The 24521-nt window shown below is 34.2% G+C and overlaps 1 protein-coding gene across 5 annotated transcripts in view; it reads right to left on the bottom strand.

Annotated features, from left to right (window-relative positions):
* Window positions 1–24521, bottom strand: part of FMN1 (formin 1) — a 176481-nt gene that overhangs the window by 72314 nt on the left and 79646 nt on the right. For all 5 annotated transcript variants that reach the window (XM_036384216.2, XM_036384217.2, XM_054515198.1 and 2 more), the window contains 3 exons: window positions 17784–18550; window positions 14063–14213; window positions 3869–3956 (listed from right to left, as the gene is read on the bottom strand). In XM_036384216.2, coding sequence (XP_036240109.1) covers window positions 3869–3956; window positions 14063–14213; window positions 17784–18550 — 1006 coding nt within the window. The remainder of the gene's footprint in view (window positions 1–3868; window positions 3957–14062; window positions 14214–17783; window positions 18551–24521) is intronic.

Raw genomic sequence — 24521 nt, 5'->3', positions numbered from 1 at the left:
ACTGTGCATCTGATGTGATCCACCACATCTCAAAGATTTAATATCATGGAAAATATACCAGCATATATATCAGCAGAACATCTAGTTAATGTGCTCTGACAGCAATCAGCAATATTTGACAGTGAAATATTTCCCCAATGTAAAGAAGAAGAACTTCTGGTGCTCTACAATTTTAGTGGCAAAATGCAGGTACCATGAATGTAGGGAGGGATTTGGGATAATCACTCTTTTGAACATAAGACATCTACATTTTATCTACATTCTATTTTCTGTAACTAAAAGTTTTTCATCTGGGCTGCCTCACAATTTTGCCAGGTAACTCTTGAACAAGGATCTCAGTAGCTCATGGAAAGCCAGTACAGATGACATACACTGCAGAAAGGAGTATTATCATGTGTTTTCCAGTGCACTGCTATTGCCAGCTACTATTTTGGAATTCTCTCAGTGAGAGGAATATTGCCCTGTTAAAAGCTGGGACAATGACCCACACAGTATTTTCACATACAGCTATAATCAGCATTTCCCATTACAAACCAAATTGAAACACCTTGCTGTAGAGCAAGTTGTAGTATTTCAACAGCAAAACCACATAAATAGTGTTGATCCACAAGTTTGTCCCAAGTTGTAGTATTTCAGCTGAACAATGATAGGAAAAGACAGAAATGGATTGATATGAAATGGAGATTACTTCTTTAAGTGGGGATGCTTACAGCATACCTAACAAGTGATCTCTGCTATTCCTCATCTCCTTTTATAAAGGTTTTTTAAAAATGCAGAGAAGCAGCCTTAAAAATAATCTCAAACCTATGCACAATTTGATTACTGCTATTTGTCTTTTCAATATACAGATCCTATATAGCATACTGAGCCAGACAGATTTTCTGCCTGCTTCTTCTGCTCAGGAAATGAGTTATATTAATAGCGGTCTAACAAAAAACTTTATTGCCCTCACCAGCACCAGATTCACCAGTGCTCAGAACACCGAAATACCTGGATTTGTTCTTTCCCACTGTACAAAAAGCTGAGTCTTAGGACAGGTGCAGCACGACAATGTTAACTTTCCCTGTGCATCATATAACACCAACAGTACCCAAAATAATTATTTAGTTTTACGCTCTCTTGTCCTTAGACTGTACTCAGAAGCAGTATGGATATAAACTTATCTGCAAAGGATGAACTTTATTCTCTTAAACAAATATGCGTGGGAGATCCCCCTCCTGAAGTGTGGTGGCTGGCGCATTATCAAATGCAAACTCAAACATCTGGATGCCAGATATGGTCACTTGCTTGTTTTGCTCTGCTGAGTTATCTACAGAATATGCTGTGAAGCTATGTACTTTGACTTGAGAGGATAATCCTATGGATGCAGAAATCTCACACTATTTTAAAGGAAGATGCAATTTTTCTTATGGTTACTCCTTTGTCTTCTCTACAATTTTGCATGCATCTGTTTGCACAGGGCAGTTCATCTGAGAATTTCTCTACCTGCATTCTATAACCGCTACCTAAGGTAGACTATGCAGTACATCACACATAGACCATACATTCATTTGTACATGACTTTACAACAGACATGGTCATAAAAGTTTGAAATAAAAATGAGATTTTTTTTTTCATTTCTGACTTTCTTTTGCTTCAGACTTCTACATTCTCTGTTGTAAGTGGTTGAAGGCTATGAACTTTTCCCTGTTTTTCATGTACTGAATTACGCCATGGAAATTGGCGTGACAAAAGGGATGAGTGTTTAATCTGCATGTTTTTAGAGGTAGCTCTTTGCAACTCCTCTTTAAAAAAAAAAAAGTTGACATTCATGACCCAATGATTACATGCTTTTTTTGGTTGTCATGCACTATTTAGCCTACTATGAATTTTTTTCATCCAGTGCACTGACTACAGCAGTCTTCAAATAATTTGTCTGTTGGGAGGCAGGACTGCCCACAGATTTAAATTACACAAAATACTATGAAATAAACAGACATTAAAGAGAAACAAGCATAATTCTAATGTTGTTTTCAGAGTAATGTACATTTCTAAAGGTCCTCTCTACAGAACAATGTTTTCCCTGAGTTTTGTGAACCGGTTTTTCATCCTAGATAGTCTCTGCACACAGATTTTGCTTAGAATCAGTCAGACTGCCTTGTTAGTATATTTTTTAAAAAGTTCCACTAATGATATTCCGAAATCCTGATGGTAGCTCCTAGCTGTTTCCATGAGCAAGAGGCAGCATATCCTATTGCTGTCTTGAGCAACACATGTGGTGACAGGCCAGTCATTTGCTACCTCAGACAAGAAAGGGCGATGAGTTCTAAACTTTTCTTCAGTGACAGCATTTGTTTTGGTGTCTTTCTTCTACCAACAGTCTAGTTTTCATTAAACTTCTAGAACTACATTAGCTGCATCTACAACTGCAAGTAGTGTAGTCTTTAAAAATGGATGTGTAGACAGCAACAGTTCATACTATACATGTTTCAGGGAGTTCTAACTATCTCTGATCTTATCCTGGGGAATTTAGAGACTGCTATACATGGAGACTGATGGCATGCTCCTAAAGCAAATCTTCTAATGTAATTTGATTCTGAAGCATGTTTGTGCACTCTGAGACTGCTCTGCAATGCAAACACAGCCAAGGGGACAACTGATACATGTGATTCAAAAGCACAATGGTGCCTCAAGTTAAAAATGCTCTTGGATATATACCCGGATATTTGGGTCATTGTGACTTCTCAGAGTTGGTATAAATTGGCCAGAATATTTCAAAAGCTACACAAGGACAGTGAACAACCGAGAGAGATAGAGATGCTCTATTTTAGTAGAATGTCATGGCATGGAAAATAAAAAGAAAACCAATCTCTGAAGATTCTTAAGACTATTACCCAGTTTTTGTAATAAAGCTTCTATCCTATCCCTGTGCTGCTGACACTTCTGCCAGCAAATTATTTAGACCTTTAGTAATAGTGGGTTTTTTCCATCTCATTATGATACCTTTCACACAATACTGGCAGACACAAAGTTATTCCTTCTTTTCCTTATTCCTCTGCATCCCAAGAGACATCTGTAAGCCCTTGTGCTTTTAAAGTGCTAGATGCTCAAAGGCTCTTTTGAAATTAATAATAATCAATGCCAGCAGCATCTCAACACCCTACCCAGTATTTGCATGTGATGGAAGGAAAACAATAGCAAAAAAGGAGACATCAACTTGAGTTGTTCCAGCAGTTGTTTTAAATGGTGAATATTTTCCTTTTCTTAATGTGAAAAAGAAATAAACAATATCCTTAAACAATATCTTTTTAAATCCAGAACATAAGCAGACTCTCAATCACCCCAGTGTTCTGAAAAATCTGTATTTCTCTACAGTTGTATTGGCAAACTCAAATAATTTCTACCAGTAATGGAATTTACAACTGACTAGCCCTATACTTTGAAAAATGCCATCCAGTAATTCTCTTTCTGATTCTTACATGGTAACATCAGTTTGGGATGTACTTCTTAAACAGTTAATGAAGCAAAATGTAAATATTAAAAAATACTGACTGCATGCTTGAAGCTTGAAAGATTTATGCATAAGCCCTCCATTTAATTCCTGTTGGTGGACGACTTGCTTTAGAAAAAGCAGGGAACTGCAGGGGAGGAATATGGAAACAACGTACTGAAAGTGTTATGCTAACTGTAAAGGTACAGAAAGAGTTGTACCTAAATTTGATTCTAGTTTTTAGGTGAAACTTTTACATAAACTGGAATATATTGGAGGAATGATTCTTCTGTAGTTTAGGAGACTATTCAATACACATACTGAGGGCTATGATAAAATATCTGAGGGCTATGATAAAATATCCATGCATATTACATTAAGTGTGAGAGAAATACTTACCTTGTTGAATATCTTTCATCTCCAAGTGCAAACTCGATATTAAAATTCCTACAGTTTGAGATCGCTTTCCATCCAGCAATTTGATAATCTAGAAAGGTGATGCAAAATAATCTGAGATCAAGGGAACACTCTACAAAGGATTCAGTCACTTTTATAACAGAAGCTAATTTGTGAATTGAATTCAATATTTCTCCAAACATCAAACCCTTATAGTAACTAAATGTGGTAGTAAGACCATCATCTTATCTTTGTGCTCTGCACCTTAACAAATTAATTTTAAGACTGAATTCTCACCAGTTCTACCAAAAAACATCACCTCTTACTTGTAGGATGCTGTTACATAGGAAAAGAAAAAGGCACATCAAATATTTATTCTGGAATATGTTTTTCCCCCCATTTTTCTTTAAATGACAAATAAGAACTATTAAAGACACTGAGTACACCACAAGTTCCTTAGTTTGTCTGGTAGTTTACATTTTAGTGTGAACAGTCTTATGTCTATTTTTTCAGCAAAGAATCAATTCCTGAACAAGAAGAATTGAAGAATTGTCTTTTTATGTCCTCTCAACACTACTTCTGGAACACTGGGCACTACTCAAAGTATTTCTTTTGCTCATGTTTGAATGTGCTTATTCCACACTGTTGACACTCCACAGGGATTTCAGGATTCTTTTCACATTTGGGTACAGATATTTGAGAGTATACTACACTGACATTCAGACTGTAATAGTTTCTGATGTCACTTTAGGGGGAGAGGAAGAAAGAGGAGGAAGAGAAACCTTAATGTTACTTTGGCTGATTGAAATTACTTATAAAGAAAGGGATCAGTGTTGCTCAGATGTTACAAATGTAAAAAACTTATTTCCCACAATGTCTGGGATATTGGTATTAGTGATTTTGATTTATTTAATAAGAAAGATATGACAGGAGCACATCACAAAATGCAATACAGACACAAATTCTTCAAAAATACAAAATGTTCTGATCCAAGCACATGGCTTACTTCATAGTGTTGATGTACAAGAACTATCAAAAATACTAACTCCTATGCAAAATTAAAACTAATTGCTATGTTTTCCTTAAATTTATATTTTTAGTATTTGAATATTTAATCTATATTTGTCCAAATTTAATTTTATTATTTAAATTAAAGGTGGCACTTATATTTGGATATTTAATCATAGTAAGAACTTAAAACAATTGTTATTCCTTATTCCTAGAATGCTTTTATTGATACTCAAATTAAAGACAGTTAACTGACAAAATTTATATTAACTCATAAAAATGTTTCCTGTATTTTATGTGATTTACAAATATTTGCCTAAGAAAATACTTAGTCACTCATCAATAAAAAACTAAATTTTTTGACAAATAGAGGAAAAAGAGAAATGATACTGACATTTTCACATGAAAATGAGAAGTTAGTATTTAGAGTAGTGAAACTGGATAATACATGCACAAGTTGGAATAAATGCTCTCTTCAACAAAGATCTGACAGATACTTTAGGTCCCTCTTGTAGGTACTCAATAATAAACTTTTGTTAAAGTAGATACTGCATATTTTCTGCCAAAATTTGAAAAAATCTATCCTGAGATTTTTTTCTGCCTATATGTACAGCACATATGATGGATGTTAAGAAATTAATACTGTGGAAAGTGTTTTGTTAATGACAAAATATTCAGGCTCTGTATCTCGTGAGTACACAAGCAGACAAGATGATTTTGCTCCAAGTTAACGTAACTGAACGCTGTGGAAGCATCACATCCTGCTGACTGATTCTTCTGAGCAAATGTAAGTAACTGCCTGGTTTATCATGGTCATCTCTGAAGCTTTACATGAATTTGCTGAACTCCACAGCACATTAACTTCTTACAGGGATAATTACAGGTTTGAGCAGTATGCAATTTGTACAGCGTTCACTGACCTCCAAGCTGACCTTGTTCAGGGCAAATTCATAGGTTGTCATAAACCCCATTAGACATGCCTAGTTTGAGGCAAAACCTTTCCAGACTACAGCTGTTGTAGACAATATGACATTTGAAATCATTCCACTGAAGTATTTGTAAGTGCTACTATATCCTCCAGACATGATCAAACTAGCTCACATCACTAAGCAAGACCTCCCCCCTAAACAATTTGTGAGAAAACCCTTAAAGAAAGCCCTATATAATTTTAAAAGTTAAACCAGAGATTAATGATTTAAAACAGCAACTGACTGTATGTTCACTTGCATTTTAGACAAATGTACACATGGTCACAATTACTAGGCATCAAGCTAGATGCAGACTACCTAAAATAGCTTCAACCAAGCAACTGAAAGCTAATAATTAATTCATCAGAGAGCAAAAATGGAGGACCATGACAACAGAATAGCTTACATTAAGCATAAACCTACTTCAAACACATAGTTATAGTGCTAAGTATTATACTGAAATTTTATCATAGATTTTTAGAATCAATGTGGAACTTGAAAGATTTTGCAGTTAAAATATATAATCAGTAGTTAAATAGAGAATTAATTTTCAAAGACACTAACTTTGTCCCAAATGATGGTTATTCTGTCACTAAGGGGGAATTACATATGTGTGTGAATTCCAAATAGAAAGGAGACACAAAAAAATCAGCACTTTTTCAGTTCAGTAAAACATAAGGCAAATAAAAGGAAAGTTTGTAAAGACTGTGTTGAACTATTTAGTCTATGCTTTTAAAAGACAAATCACTGATCACCTCTCAGCATATTGGGACTTGCTTGTAGCTGGCAGTGACAGGTAAGCAGCTACAAGCCAGCTGATGCTGCTGTGCCAGCTGGTGGGGTTTGCCAGCTGCCTTTGCTTCTCCAGACTACGAATGTATTGTTGTAATGGATGTAGCCTCTTCTGGCTTAGTGACAAAATTGTGACTGCTGGTGATAATTCCTTTACTTCACTGACCCATAGCATTATTTGATTTTTGCTGTTTTTTCCCCTATTTTTTAATGCTAAGTTAGCTGATTTGCTGTACACAAGTGTCGCATCTACATCTTTCAAATCTTTATAATCTAATTAAAAAGTGAAGATATACCAAAGCTTGAATGCACTAATAAATTATTCTGTCATTCCATTAGAAGGTGTTCCTCTAATGTAGCCAGAAATTTATTTCATTAAATATTGTACAGCGACTTTACTGTTCTGTCAAACTGCAATGCCTATATTCTGTCCAGGACACTTACTGGTGCTGAAATCTGAAGAGATTCAGTTTACTTTAGTGATTAAAAGTTAAATCCTTCCTCCTGGTGGTGCATGGATTCCTTCCATAATATTTAAATTTATTGAGAAAAGCCATAAGCTAAAAAGCTGTCCTGCATACTACAGCATTTCCCTCCATTCCCACTCACCAACTTTTACAGCAAATCAACAGCCTGGACCCATGTTTGGATTGCTGAAACCCTGTGCAAACACAGGAAGAATATTCTGCACAAGAAGCCAAAGTATGTCCCTCAAGCCATTCTGCATAAACAATCCAAGAGTTACCAATGAAATTTCAGAGGCTTAAGACTAGACATTATCTCTCATATTCCTACTCAAGGGAGAGCCAAATTTAACTATGTTTTCCTTAATATGAGTGAACCACAGCTTTATATTTTTAAAGACTATTTACAATTTTATTAGCTTGAAAACACCACTACTTTTAGCCTTTTTCTAAAGTACACACAAATGGCAATATATCAGGTTCAAATAGGAGGTGTGAATGAGCTAGTAAGAAACATTTCTCAATATTTTTACTCCTATCAGAACTGCAAAAATTAGACAAACCACAAAACAGATATTCACCCTGTGGATAATTTCTATATTCTACATGACTTCAGGGCTTTGTGATAAACAAGGAATGCCATTATTTTGCTCAGCACAGCATAAAATATAAAAAGAAAGTGAGAGTGCCTCGGACGAGCATGCACTAGCATTTTAGTACTTCTGCTTAAGTTTGAACACTGTTTATTATCTTATGCAGACAGCTGAAGACAGTCATTGTGTTTCACCCCTGCAAAGCTTCCAACATTTTCTGCAATATTTGCCCTTCTTGCGGAAACACAAAATTTATTAATTGTAATTCCTCATTTAGTTAGATGGACAAAAACCTTGCTGACAGGCATATCCCTTTCAGTTAAAAAAATGCAATTCACTCAAAATATTGACACTCTTCGTAAATGAGAACATATGTTAATAATTATGTGAAGTCTGTTAGAGATAATAGACAACAGAAAAGCCATTATCTTTAATGTCCTCCTGCGTCTTTGAAATTATAATCATTGCACTAAAGGGCCAAAAATGATTGATGGACTTTCATTTGGAGCATACACCTGACACAAATTACTTGACATTTGCTCTTTTTTTTTTTTTGTAAGATGAAGACAGAGTGGCATCACAAATATCCAACTATCCTGTTTCTTGAAAAAGTATAGAAAATACTTGAGTTTTTGAGGATAAATTACTAACAAGTGCTCAAGTATATTGGAAAAACTAACACAATGTCAAAATATGTGCTAAATCTAGCAATGGAGCTACAAAATGCAAGTGGAAAAAATTGCAGCAAACACATCTTTTTTAAATATCTCTTTTTCAAGATTTCAGAATATTTGGTTAATACATAATGAATAATGTCTTTGATTTATTTGATTCATATTCAGGTGCTAAGGAACTTTTGTTTTCCTCCAATAATTTGAACTTTTCCTGCTGCGGATTCAACCACTTCAGAAATATAAAATAACTATGAAATAAATCCCACTCCTTCTGTATATTATTTATCCACCTAGAGTCTCTGGGAATGTCAGCAATCATCTTTTCTCCACTTCAAGGACATCAACTCTAAACATTTACTGCATCACATTACTTCATATAAGATTATAATGCATCTAGTCTTAATTCAAAAACATTTTTATGACAGAAGGATTATATTTCTAATGTTTATATATGTTGCATAGTATTTTGTTCTAATACTGGGACATAACTAATATATTCATCTAGTCAGTAAATTCTCCCAACCAGAAAAAACCAAATTAAATTCTCAAGACATAATATCAAAACCTCAGAATACTAATTTTTATCATTATCTACATAATACATAGAACATTAAATGAAAGATTGCATACATGCAGAGAAAATATGCAAGAACAAGAGTTTCCTGCATTATTTCAGAGGGTGTACAATTGGAAAAAAACCTTAAAGTTCTTCCAAAGGTGCTACATTTTCCAAAGGGCTTCATGATCAAAGAAGCATGAGCAGCCACACAGTTTGCAGAGCTTCTAAGCCCAGATAAACATTACAATAACAAAATTCCAGTCTTATGTATATATATTTGTGTACTAGAAAGGTACACCTGACCTTTGTTTAGCCTATATGGGGTTTACATTGTATCACCATCAAGTGAATGAACTATATTTTTCCAAAATAAGTTATTATATTTCTAAAAATAAGTAAAATCACCTTTTATGCAGTCCTTTAAGTTGTATTACCATTGCTGCTAAGATTCTTAATTTCCATTTCTTTCTTCCCCCACATACTTATCAGAAGCCTCTAGAAATCAGTGTAACCCAATAAGCCATTTCTATGTGGCATGAATGCAACAAATTTGGGAATCATGAAAGTATTTTTGAAAAAAGTATAGCCAGCTGTTTCAACCCATATGACAATGGGCAGAAGGTGAACTTTATGTCTTTTAATTGATTAACAGAATCAAGATGTTGAAAAGGCACTCGAAATGTCGTTCTGCACAACAAGACAACATTTCTGCACTTCAAGACAGTTATCAATTATATGTGTACCACTCAAAACAAACTTTCCTAAAGATCTACAAATACAGAAACACAATTTTCCAAGCCAAAATTTTTCTGCATTCCTTTGGTATCCTTGCTCTTAGAAAGCTTTTCATAATTATTCTTTGCAGCAGCTGCATGCACTTGATTACACTTACACTGTGTGTCCCAATCAACCTTCTCCTTTCTAGACTAAACAATCATAATAATTTGATTCTTTCCTTAGAGACTACTTCACTTTTCATCATTCTCCCTCTTCTTGACTCTTTACAGTTAGCAAATTTTTAATGAAGGGTTGTAGTGCCTAAATGTAGATGCAGTTCTTAACTGAGACATGGTTGAGTAGTGTCTTGCAAGCAATACTTCTTGATCTATCAGAGTTCTGCTTTTCATTTTTAGTATTACCATGATTTGACAATTCATGTTCCTCTTGTAAGCCACTATAATGCCAAGACTCTTTCTGCTGAACTATTACCAGCCAGCTGTACCCCATCTTATTTTTTAGATAGCTGAATATTCTTAATCGTATTAACCTTGTGGTTAATTGCATTAGCTTTGTGCTTATCTTTGTCTGTCAGATGAGATCTCAGACACATGAAAGCCTTGTGAAGGATCTATTTCAGTACATTTGAAGCCTCTCACAAATAGGTGGTGGCTGCAGAGTTAGCATTCTGCTATCCAAGAAATAAGTGAAAATACAAAGTAACTACAACCAGCAGAGAAGTCCACAGAGTCCCCAGTGTATTCTCCTATTTTGACAGTGAGTACATATATGCATGAATAGAAATATTATTGATGATATATTGAAATATTATTGATATATTGTAAATATTTATTTTATGAAACATTTTATTATATTGTAATTATATAATATATATGACTATAAATATATATGTATAATATGAATACATACTCAGAAGTTTCCTTTCTGAGCATAACTTGCCAAATGGTACTGGAAAATAGACCAGCCATTCCATTTATCTTAATCACAGAATTGATCAGGTTGAAAAAGATTTCTGACATCAAGTCCAACCTATGAATGAACACCACAATGTCAACCAGACCACAGCACTGAGTACCACAGTCAGTGTTTCCTTAAACACCTCCAGGAATGGTGACTGCCACCTCCCTGAAGAGTCCATTCCTAAGGCTAATCACCCTTTCTGTGAAGAAATTCCTCCATGTCCAACCTAAATCTCCCTGGTGCAGCTTATGTAGGACATTTAGACATTTCTGGCTGAAAATGGCAGGTGTCTATCAGCTGTAAGTAAAAGAAAGCAGAGCATACACTGAATTTTTTAATCTGTGTTACCATACAGTGTCTACTACCTGGAAAATGGGTAAGAACAGAACTGAAATTTCTATAGGCTTTCCACAGAAGTATTCATTTCACAGCCTAAGCCTACAGATTATTCCAACTGGTTTCACAAAACTAATAATTCTGAGAATAAACTGAGTAATATTGTTTTATTTGGAATTGCAAAAGAGTTAAATGAGAAACAATTACCCTCTAATTCAAAAGATAAAATCTTAATTCCAATTGAAAAAGGAACTTGAATGTGAGGCACTGATGTAATTCTCATTCAAGGAGCAAAGCATTGAACAATCATGTTTTAATAAGCAGACCTGCACCATCTATTGGTCTGTCATTTCCCTCAAAATCAAAGAAGCTGAACTTAGTTTGCGTAAGATGCTATGAAATAAGGCATAGTTTGTGCAGAGAAGAGGGTTAGTGCAGGAAGTGGGTCAGTCTTACCAGGTATCATTAAATAAAACAGCTTAACTATTTCAAACACAAACTCCAGCTTCATCGCTGTACCTATAACTTGCTCTGGAAGGCTCTTTTAGTGAATATGAAAAAGGAATTTATAAGGAAGTACATAACGACATGGCATCAGTTAAATCTATATGATGAGCCTCATATAAGATTTGTGTTTCTTAATGTCTGTAGAAAGCATCTTTAACCAGACTATACAATTTCCTATAATGTGACACGGGTACCATTTTTAAGATGAGACAAGAAGAAATTTATGTACTGAAGCAAAGAAAAAATTCCTGCTAAAACCCTAGTAGATATAATTGTTAGGAAAAAGGCAAGAGAAGTTGAGAGCCAAAAGAAGCATGAGAAATCAGAAATGAAACCAGTCAAACTGACAGTTTTATATTGATCTACAGGAGTTCTCTGTTATTATCTACTAATAAATCCTCCTGTAAGTAAATAAAATGCCTTGCTACTACTGTAACATTTGCAGCCCACCAAGATTGACCCACTGGAGCCAGCCTGGACATATCTGGGCTTTCAGAGAGACAAAGAAAAACACAGGACCATCTAAGAGGGCCAACTGTCTGTAAAAACATTCAGCTGCTACTATGAGTCATTTAACTGAGAAAGGTGAAAAGACAGGATACACGAAAGAAAATGCTTCTGTACTCAATTAACATTTTCTTTGAATTCTAAAAGTGGATTTATTTTTAATTTTTAATTTGACCCAATGATGGAATTTCACACTACTGACCATGACATTGGTAAATTCTCATGGAAAACCCTACAGTTCCCATGGTTTGTAACACCATCATCACATTATCATGGGTTTTCAAAACCAAAGACATGGTAATAGATATAATTTTGAATTTGCTTCTAAGGGGGTTTACTATTGTATTTTCCACAGTACTTTAAAGGAACCTTTTTCATTTCTTTATTTTCAGTAAAATATCCATTGTCTTAAAATATCTTGTTACCTCTAATAACAAAGCAGAATAATTAAAACGTTGATAGAAATAAAAAGGATGTCTTTGTATGAAAATACACTGGTTGCTCACAAGAAATAATGCATATTATTATAATAATATGTTCTGTAAGTACTACCCAATTAAATTTTGGATAAGTCAAGAGAGATCACTAAAAAATCACGCTGCTCAAACAAGTAAGTTAGTTTGCAAAGCAGCAAGGAAAAAGAAAAGCATAATTTCATCTTTCAGTATACAGGCCTAATTCTGTACCTGGTTTGCTGTCACCCCCTTGGAGAAGTAGATATACTCCCTTAATTACTGAGATTTTGAAATAAAAAGGCAACTACTTATGCATATTAATTCCCCATTAAAGTTAGAGTGATTAAATACTTCAAAGTTCTTTAGAAACCTTTATTTCCTATTACATAATTCTTTCTGAAAAAAGGTAAATTAATGAAATGTAAAATTAAATATTAGAAAGAAGACATAAGATATATGAACTAATTGAATTTATGGATACAGCTGCTGCTACATATCACATTTATTTCAAGCATTTGCCAAGTAAAATATATAAAAATATTTTTCACGGAGATGTTCATGCCCAACGTTAGTCTAATATTTGAAGGACTGTAACTATTATTTCTTTGGTGTGCATTTACAAATGCCAGCATGTCCCCATCCAGGCCCCATTTTAAATTATTTACTTTTTGCATTGCATGAATTTGAGTTCTATAAATTCTACAGCCTTACTGATACTTCTCATTAGCTGTTGCATTAAGACACAATACAGGGAATTTATGATGAAAGATGTTCTGAAAGATCTGAAAGCCCCAACATGTATACGTTTCACGCTCTATGTATTATAAAATTGAAGGTAGCAAGCACAGCTCACATGCAAAGTGCCCTCTTGTGGTTCCAAGCAGGTCAACTCAAAGAGATTTAAAACACAATAAATGTTTCAGTAGTTTCTGACATGTAATCACACTGTTTTAGGAAAACAGTATTGATTATTATTCAGTCCAGAATTTTTCTGGCAGTAAATACTACTAATGGCATTTGTTTTTCCCACCTGCACATCCCAATTGGCAAGTGCCAGCTGCCTCTGTAATGGATCATATCTAAATGCTACAGCAATGACAGCTTTGGCCATCAAAGACGTGATTGTCTTGCCCCTTCCTGACACAACTCCTTAGCTATGTTGGAAAAAAATTGGCATTCCTTATTAAAAATTTTGCTTTAAATTTTATTTTTCTAACAAAATTAATCTCAGTAGAAGAGAGGTTTGCTGGAGTAACTAAAGACAGGCATTAATTATACAACAGCTCAAGGGCAAATAATGGCTGAAATACTGTCACTTTCAGCTACTAATTAGAACTTTAATTCTATTCCCCTGTACAGTATTTTTTCTACCTCACTAGGATGTGGAACTGTCATTAGCAAAGGTAAAGGATTTTCCAAGGTAAATAATACCCTTGCATTCTCAAGCAAGAGATTTGAGATTGAATCAGCAATCCATAATCCATAGTTTTCTTTCTTGCTCATTCACAAAAAATCCAAAAATTAAAAGGGAGTTTTCTCAAAATAGACTAAACAGTACCACACACACACACACACAAAAAAAAAAAAAAAAAAGAAAAAAAAAAAAAAAAAAAAAAGACAAAGAAACAATAAATACCTTTTTGGCCTTGGTTTTTTTTTCGTAAGTCTCTGATAATGGTTTTCTTTTTTCCTGAGTGGTGTCTTTGGAGAATAAATATTCAAACTCGGTAGTGTCAAGTATATCAGGTTCTTCCAGTGATTCCCATAATGTTGGCATAGCAGTTTTCCTATAAAGGGAAAGGTAATAATAACAATTCTAAACATTATGAGAAACTATAATAGATCTAACCATAATAGATGAAAATCCATGATAGATTTAAACTCAAAGCAACACACAGAGCATTCCTTTCCTATACCTTGCTCCTGTAAGGAGTAAAAAGTTTTCCTATAAGTTTTAGTTATTAGTTTGAGCTACTTAGTCCATGCCTGCTAGACTATGCATCATTCGTATATACCGTTCTTGGTGCAATAACGGCAGCTTGTGCAAATATATGTAAAGAGATTTCTGCCACTTCAACTAGGATTAGAAGTACTCCAATCAGCTTTTTTGAGAAATTCCCAGTAATCTATCCAGACCTATAAAAATAAACAGTATCAACAAATAGTGAACAAACTTTATTCAAGCATATTTTAAATGTGTTTGGGGAAATTTGTATAGGACCTGATTTACTTCATGTTATCCACAGATGTTGTATGCTCATATTTATCCTTGTTGTAGTTCTGAGAAATGAGAGTAATTATGTGGCTTATATTTGGGAGACTAGCCAGTATTCTTCTCCATTCAAACAACTGCAAATTTTAAATGTGGATTATCTTTCTTTCTTTTTTTGCCTTCCAAGACCAGATTTAGTTTTGGATCAGCTGGGAGCTTGTTTACACAATCCTCCAGTTTTATCTGGATTAGGGGAAAATAATATGTAGTGCTACAAACATTGCACATCAATTCTGAAAGGGCCTTGTTTCAAAAATTTCAATGTTTCAGGAAAATATGTGGGACAAAACTTCTGAGTGTTCTTGTCTGTTTATCAGTAGAAGGTGGGACCACATCTTCCAGCAGATGTCACTAAAAGGCAGTGAAATTATTCGCAATTAATAAAAGTGAAGAAAACCACTACAAAATACAAATGGCTGATGTCACTAAACATAGATGTAATATGCAACAAAACTGAATACCTACCAATTCAAAAGGAGCCTTTTTTTTTTTTTTCAAATTTAGGATTTTTTTTCTACTTAATACTCAACTGTCTACTATCATGAATGTTTAAGGAACTTTTCATTTTTTTTATTAACATTTGCTGATGCAGCATATTCTATGTCACAGGACATGCTTAGAGCTCCACAGCTTCACCCTTCCTGATATAAGTTGTTGTCTCTGAACCAGGATAGTTGTGTTAGGCAATACTGAAGAATGAAGGATTCTTTCTGGCTCTCCAACCAGAAGTCCTGGACAGCTTCCAATCTGAGCAGCAAACCCTTGAAGAAATTTCCACTTCTAATACAGACCATGAAAATGCTGGACCATTACATCTGGTAACCAGCAGTTCATCAGAATGCTATGAATTATCCCTTACCTCGCAAAAACTTGGTGAACCAGCACTGTCTCAGAAAGAAAACTTTTATTTAATTGATTCAATGGGAAGAATTTCAATAAAGTTTATTTATGGACCAACTATTTATTCACTAAGAAACAATTATGCCAAAGAAATATTGGGAAAGTAAAACCGAAATGTTCAAGACTCCTGCTCCAAAATATTTCAATTCTGAAAAATTTCAATTCTTTTTAATTCTGAAAAACTAAGACTATACAACTGACATTTCAGTAATTTCTTTGTTCTTGTCAAATACTTTATATAAAATATTGACATCTTACAATGTTTTATTACACCAGAATAATGGTACTTTCTCATCAAAATAAATTCAGAGCTGTAAAGTAAAATAAAACTCATATTTAAATGCACCTAATTGCAGATATTTACTTCAAATATGTTTAAATATAATAGAGAAACCTGAAAATAAAATATTATAATACTAAATAATTTAAATAAATACATAATTTATAAAAAACATGTTACAGAATAAATAAACTATAATAATTTCTAAAAATGAACAGTATATTGTATTAATAATATAATATAACAATAACAATATAATAATAATAAGTAATATACTGTGTGTATATACTGTATAGCACATATTATGATGCATTATGGCTATAGTAACATAATTTAGCTTATTAAAATATTTAAATTTAGCATCTTGGTAAATGCTGCTAGGCTAACATTATTTTGAACACAGACAATAACAGTTTTGAACTTTAAGATCTCAATAATAACGTAATTTTATTACTTGCATTAATACGGGACTGAATTAAGGAACAGCTCTTCATTAAAATAAAATAGTCTGTGTCACTTAAGCATCCCCCAAAAATCCTTTTTGATCCATGCCTCCTAATGAGCTCCATATTACAGTAATAAACACAAGAAGGAAAGTCAGTATCAGTCAAATCCAAAAAGAGCAGCTGAGTAACTGTGGCAGTAAGGTACTAATGCTGGTTCAGAAAGTGTGACTGGGAGAACTGCTTTTCTCCTGTCAGCTAAATAAACAGGTGGCATAAACAAAGACTGTAGGACAATTTCAAAAAAACCTGGCCAAAAAATGCTTATTTATGTCTGTTCAGCAAATGAAACATTTCAAACTAATTGACAAAACAGTATGTTTTGTTGTAACTTTGGATTTGATGTATTCTACTAGAACACTGTTATAGAACCACAGAATTACCTGGGTTGAAAGAACCTTGAAGATGATCTCATTCCAACCCCTTCCCATGGGCAGGGACAACCTCCACTAGACCATCCTATCTGGCCTTGAACACTTTCAAAAAAGAGGCATCTGCAGGTCCTCTTGGAAACCTTTCAGTGCCTCATCAATCCCACAGTAAAGAATTTCTTATTTATATTCTACCTAAATCTACCTCCTCTAATCACAGATTTTACCGATACTGGGAGCCCCAACTCAGGTACAAGATCTTGCACTTGGACTTGTTTGCAGTCCCACTACTCAATCATATCAGGGTCCCTCTGGATGGCATCCCTCCCTCAAACACATCTGGGATTCTATCCCTGCACTAAATCACAGTAAGGAGGATATTCTTTTTAAAATTTTATATCTGTTTTTTTTTTAAAGCTGTAGAGGTCTCCATCAGTACTGAGACTTGTCCATAATGGACACTTCATGCTGCAGGTTGCTGAGCTGCATATATTTACACATATGCTTTATTCTTCCTGCTCTGACAGACTTATGCACAGAGGTTAGGTTCCAGTTTAACTGTTTCCAGTTTCTAGAACTGGAATCACAGAGGATGACACAATATAGTTCTCTGGAGAATGGATCACAAAGTGGCTGGAAAACAAGAATGAAACTAAATTCTCACCTGACCAAACTTTAACATTTCAATTCTAATGCAAACACAGACTTAATTTTAAGAAAAAAAATCTTTCTAATCTCTTGGCTACCCTTTTACACTTTAGTGCTAAATCTGGGAAGCACTCTGTCACTATAGTTATCCATGCAGTGCTTGAATTATTGGGAGAAAAAGCCCAAATAAAACATGTTTTTGTTATGATGCAAAAAGTTTTCATTTATAATACATATAATTTTAATTTAAATATGATATTTTAAAACAACTTATTTTTTCAGACTTCTAGAACTGATTCAGGTTTTATTCTAGAATTATGTAAATTCCATGTCTCTACACTGACCTGTAAGCAGCAGCGCAAGTCCAAGTAAGTATATTTTACCTGTTATCTTGCAATTGTATTCGTGTCCAGTACAAAGGCTTCATGGGACGGCCAGGTTCAATGGCAGGTTTTCGAGGACCTTGGTTTGAAGATAAAGTGCTATTAAAAAAGAACCCAGGCCCAGGAGGTGGAGGGGGTGGAGGTAACCCAGATCCAGGCAGTGGAGGAGGAACAGGAGGTCCCAGCCCCGGAAGCGGTGGGGGTGGCGGTGGTGGTGGTGCTTGAAAATCCCTACAGCCTTCAGAAAGTGGAGGTGGCAGCGATGGACAAGATCCAAACTCAGATGTGAGTGAAGCAGGACCCATTGGCAAAGGTGGTGGTGGAGGAACTACAGCAGACAGCGAAGAATCAGGAAGGGGAGGAGGTGGTGGTGGTGGAGGAGGCAGCATTTGTCTTGGTTGACAAGACAAGACACTTTCTGATGACTGTACATTGTAATTGTCCTTGTTTTCACTTTGGGCAGATATACTATGTGTCAAAGAAGAAATATTAAGCTTTTTGGGTACTATTTGGTTATTTTTCACAGCTCTGTTTTCTTCTTCACTAGGCTTTATAAAAGTTTCTCTGTCAGTCTGTATACATACATTTCGGTATGCCTTTGGTGGGTTATCATCTTCAGTAGAAACACCAATATCCTTTGCTTTTTCATTTCTTCTGTTTAATTTATTATCAAGTTCATTCTTCAGATGTGCAATGGTTTCCTCAAGCTGAGCAGTTGAGACAGCATGTTCTCCACGAATATGGAATACCCTGAGTTCAAACTGAGACTGCAGAGCAACAAGAAAAAAACACCCTTAGTGCAAATATTTTTTTGAAGTGTTTATTTCGTAGTCTGTTAAAAATCTTCACATTTGAACTATGTTCTTAATCAAAGTGGGAAACACTTCTCTTTCCCAGTTCTAAATGGTTTTATTGCAAGCTATTATATAACTGGACAATTACTAATCTTTAAAGAAATGTAAGCAGGGTGTCTTTCAACAAAATATATTTTGTAAGGAAAAAATCCAGAACATCAATTTGGGCAAATTTTAAGTTGTACCTTATCATTAAGCAGACTTACCGGTTTTTAACTCAATGCAATAATTAATGGTATATTATGGAAAAATGGTAGCTTTTTCAAATGTTATTCTATTTAATGACATGAGTTTATTGCTTATTTCATTTCATTTATATGTCATATATACATATATAGAGAGATAACATGTTAGGAAGTAAAAAATAGATTAAACACAATGGAGGTTGACATTCATTCAAGATAAAACATTAAATAAAGTAATATCTTTTATCATTTATCATCAATAAAATTCACAGAGGTACACATAAATTCTTCAAGTTTATCTCTGCAATTAGATTAAAATTTCATTTCTTCCAGATATATTTTAATCTACAATTCAGGAAAATAAACATTAGAACCAAGCGAATAAAGACGATTTCACTGGATAACTAAGTAAGTAAGGAAAAAACCCCACTTTTCTTACTATATGTCAGAAAGATACAAAAAACTTGGCACAGAAATATCTCCTTTAAAAAATCCAATACAATCCAATACTGCTATTCCAGGTTATCAGGTCCCTACAAGTAATTTTCTGTTATGCCATGATACTATCAGACAGCTGGCTGATATTACCATGATTCTTTGCAAGGCAATGACTCCTGAAAGAGAGCTTTTCATGGTTCTTCCAGGATCCCTCTACAAAAGGGAAGCCAACCTCATAACAGAAACAGCTAATAAACTGTGATTTTCTCAAATTCCTACAGGCACAGGAATTTACACTTAAAATTCCCATGAAGTGCTTGTCGGAAGTGGCAACACAGGACTCCCTATTTACCATTCCAACTTGAGTATTAGCTCAGAGCTACTAGTTTATAGCATTAAGTAATGTGCATCCAAGTCACATATCTGTAGCTCAACATGGCAAATATAATGTAATAGTTGTGGGTTTATATTGTGAAATGAAGTTTGACTAGATATGCAAACAAGATACTCATACTTACAGGAGTATGGTCAGCTTGGATTCTAATCAGTTTTGTAGGATAAAATCCAAAGTAAACAGTCTGAACACACTGGGTATAAAATGCTCCTTTACACAAGCAAGTGTAAAGGTAGGAAATCAAGTTTGAAGTCTTACAGAGAGAATCAAACAAATTTGCATTGGAAACAACTCAATTTTGGTTAGTTTTATAGATGACTCAGAACGAATATGTATAACAACACATTTACTTAGCTTTCTTCCTTTTCCTACTATTACTCTATTGGCACTCATCTTTATTATTAGTTCAATTCAACTATCACAAGATTTTCTGCCATTTGAATTGCTCCAACGAAATTGCCTTTCTTTTTAAACTTGGCATACTGATCCATAAATGAGGTAATGAAGTAAGTTTGCCTTAAGGAATTTAACTGGAGTTTTTTTATCATAGTGCTTTGCTCCTATTGGACATCAAAAACTCCCTCACAGAACAATTTACTTTGAACGTTAAAGATTTTCCCAGCAGTAAATCTGAAGCCACCTTAAAAACACACTGTAAAAGAAGCACAGCATCTAACAAAACTATTTATTACGTTTAAATAGGCATAAAAGCAACTGTGTTAGTATTATAAGCCTCTCCAAACACAGATCTCCAGTTTTAATTTACAATATAAAATTGGTAGTTTAAAGTCAAAATTATATTTGAGGTGAAAGAATGAAAAGCAAGAAAAAGAATAAAACTTGCATGTTTTCAGAATTATTTTCTGTAGCTTGAAAAAACCCTATAAACAAGAATTAAAGCTAAAAACACTAAGCATTAGTAATAACAAAATAAGTAATATTTCTATTTAGTAATAAGTAAGAAACCAATTTTATTTTAATTACTTTTCATGTCAAAGTAAGTCTTCTTCACCAAAGTAAGATCACCTTATATACCTATGATAATACTTTCAACCAGTTTCAAGAATATGAATATTAATATAATATGTGCTATTTTTTATATATATGCATAAAAAATACATATTCTTAATAAAGGTCTGCTTCCTGGAAAATATTTCTTAAAATGAGATAAAATGCTCTAAAGTCATATGATAAATCGAATGGAGAGCAAACATCATCAAAATGTAGTAGTTTGGTCACAGAAGAAGGCAAGATGAAATGTAAAAATATTTTAGCAGGAAACAAGGTATTTGATGGAAGGAAGTTATGGGAGGAAGGCTGGAGGGGCAGAAGATAATAGAAGGCAGATGAAACTAAAGCTTATATACATGAATGAACATTATTTCTGAAGGGTAGAGGATTTTGAATCCTAACAAAGAAAATTTCTGTAAAAATTGCTGTATAAAATGAAAGCAAGACTACAAAGAACAATGTGGGAGATGTTCACCAGTAAGCTTTAGATATATTTCTTTTCATTTGAAAACTGCATTTGCCACTTTGCTGACTGGTATAGAAGCCTGGTTGCTTGCTTCCCAGCAGCACTCATTTGAGAAATCTGGATTGTATAGCTACATTCAATACCAAATAAACTATTGCAAGGAACATTTTTCTATTCCCCTGACCATTTCATTTTCTTGCAGCAATAATATGCTTTTTCAGAGAGTATCAAATTAAGCCCTCAAGCCCTGGTCTATTGAGGTTCTCTGGCTTTCCATTGTATCAGTGACTCTTGCCAGTCAGCCATTGACATACTCCCTCTCCTCTACACACACACATAGAATTGATACAACTGCCTAAATTTCTAAGAAAGTAGATATATATTTTTCCCAGGTTACTTCTACAAATACCATATTTGAAGCATGAATGTTTCAATAAAGCTTTATTACTATTTTTTCTTCATACTGCTAGCTTAAAAGAAAAAGCCCTAATGTGCTGAAATCAGATTTCAATCATCAATTTGAAAGTACCTCGTCAGTATCTTAAGTCTAATTCACACAGCAATGTGCTACTGATAAAAGTTTCCTTACTTTGGCACAATCTTTCTTGCATTAATTGTCAATAATAAATAGGCAAATGATATTTTGCTATTACGCTAAAGTACACAGTTAAAATTCAGAATTCACAATAATTCTATCAGACAAGGAAACAGTATGAAAATACATGCTGCAATCCAAGAAAGAGGGCTGCACTGTACATAGCCACAGAAGGGATTGATCAGTGGTGTGGCAATTCTATGGGGAAAGGATCTGCAAAGGACAGCACATCACAGACTCATTGAGTCAACTCTGTATTAGGATAAAAAGAATTGTCATATGCAAAAAACTAATCTTTGTGCTTTATTCAGTACTAAAAGCTGTGTGTTTTTTCAGTTTAAGAAAAATTCTGTCCCTGTGTTCATGACCACTGCTATTGAAATTCGGGGCAGCTCATTTGGTCTTAATTTTCTAGGTTAAATCAACAATGCTTTTTGTCTCCACCTCACCCTTACTGGATAATGCTCCCCTTGTTTCCTTAGTTCTTTTCTGTTTCCACTGCTGAAAAATACTTTCAGTGAACCCTTAAATTTCCTTTGCAAGACGTGATTCAGCTTGAGTATTGTCAAATGCCCTTTTCTATTCTGAAGTCTAAAACTGGCCTTCCTGGCTAATGTACCTCATTTTCCTTTCTTCCACGGCTCTCTGCTTCCACCCAATACCCATTTTGAAGAGGCTGAATAAACAGGCAGTTCTGTCTATCCTCCTTGATAAAATGTCTTTTGCTTCCAAATCTGCTCTTGCTTGGAATGCAGGCTTTTTTTCACCTCTGATTCTAACTAAAGAAGGTTCTTGCCTATTTTGCTTTTCAAGACTCATTAGTGCAGTTGTACTTACAAATCAGTTTCTTTAATTTGTTGAGATTTGTCTGGTATCTGCCATTGAAATGGACAGGATCCATTTTCCTTGGGTAAAACCAATTCACCAAGCAAGTGATCCCAGCTGACTCTCAGATCCCTCAAACACAGACATTTATATTTAAGCTTAGAAGGCCTGTGTTACCCTCTGCCTAAAAAAAGTACTTCTGTTAATGGGTAAAATAAAAGCCATCCCTAAAAAAATAAAGACCTCTCTTTACTAAAATACATGTAAGAGGATTATTTAAATATCCAAAAATACTAATACACTGTAACCTGGAAAACAACAGGAGTGCTTGGATTGGCTTTCTACTGTCTTCCTGTATTCTCCCTTTACATCCATCCCTCTGGTGTATGTCTCCAGTGACCTCCTTTTGGCACCTGCTAAGTGACTTGACACAACACAGAAAAAGGGCAAATTATATTTTCTGACAATGCCAACAACTCAGCCTTGGTCCCACAGGACCTAGGAAATGATGAAGCACATGCTCAAGGAAGAAAAATTCCAATTATTGAATCCATGTACAATACTGTCATTAACCATTACAGTATCAGATGACAAATCATAAATTAAAAGTCTTTTTCTTTCACAAAAGAAAAAGACTAAATCCTCTCATTCATGTAACCAAAGGTTGTCTAAATGTCTTTAATGTGGACTGACATAGACAAATCTCAAAACCAATGTGACAGCTTTTCACTGTGCTCTGATATGTGAGAGAAAGATTACAGTCTCATTTCATACGGTCAATAAAGTAAATTACAGTCAATTAAATGCAATCAACTGAAGTACATTTTTTGTTGTTTCACTGCTTTATATAATGTGATTTTATGTGAACAAAAACTTTTAACCATGACACAGAACTGCTCTAATATGAAAAGCTGAGGAACAATTTGTATGCATGAACACAAGGAAAGTATAAATTTACAGCCATCTACATTCAAAAAACAGTTGCTAACTTATTAGTCCAGACTTATTTGCACCAAAAATGTTTAAAAATCCTGAGAATTTTAACAGTAAATCATAAAAACAAATATTCCCTAAAATACTGTTCAGAACAAGCAAGATGCAGAACTTTTGCTTTGAAACTAGCAAGCTCATGCTCACTGTCAATGCCTAATACTTTTTCCCAAGCGTTTACAGTGTAATTCTACTCTGAAAAGTGACTGTGTAAAAATGACACATATTTAATGAATAAAGCTGTGCTAGGTATATCAGAGACAGACCTCTTCTTTAACTGAGAAACACACACATTTACAAGTTTTTACTCTAATTAGAGTGGAAAAATAACATATTAGGGAGAAAGTGAGCTTGATTTTATTCCCTTCTCTGACTTTTATACAGTGATTGTTACATCTAATTAGTTACTTATGCCAAGCCATGAAAATAAAAAAAGTGGGAAGAAAGAAGACACAAAGTATCAAGGGATATAGTTAGGAGATGTGGCTATTTTCTAGAGAGGAGGATATTAAAAAAGGAAAAAAGATAAAAAAAGGAAAAAAAAAAGACAAGAATTACTGAGTTGCCAATTAAAAGCTTTTTTTATATACTTTACAGCTTTTTTTCTTAATAGTATTTTGGCCATTAAAGTAGTGTGCACAGAAAAGAGAGGAAAAGAAATTTTTCACAGAGAGCCTCTAAATTGGTTTTGTTCATTGTAAATAATTTAATCTTCAGTTTTTGGAAGAGTTCACACTTTTTTATTCTTCTATTGTGTTTACAAAAGAAAAGAAGCTCTTTTTTGTTGAATCTGTGTCCTTGAAAAAACATACATTTGTTTTAAATTTTAACAACAATCAGAGATTTAGCAAAGGATTTCTCCACAGGGAAAAAAAAAGTTAAACCCATGCCAGTTTACATAAAAATCAAAATTCCTCTCTAACAAATACCTCAACAAACATAACAGTTACATATGGTATACCATCACTGTCAAGGGCACA

Source organism: Molothrus ater, chromosome 6 (assembly GCF_012460135.2).
Source record: "Molothrus ater isolate BHLD 08-10-18 breed brown headed cowbird chromosome 6, BPBGC_Mater_1.1, whole genome shotgun sequence".
Classification (NCBI taxonomy): domain Eukaryota; kingdom Metazoa; phylum Chordata; class Aves; order Passeriformes; family Icteridae; genus Molothrus; species Molothrus ater.
This window is presented reverse-complemented; position numbering and strand designations above follow the sequence as displayed.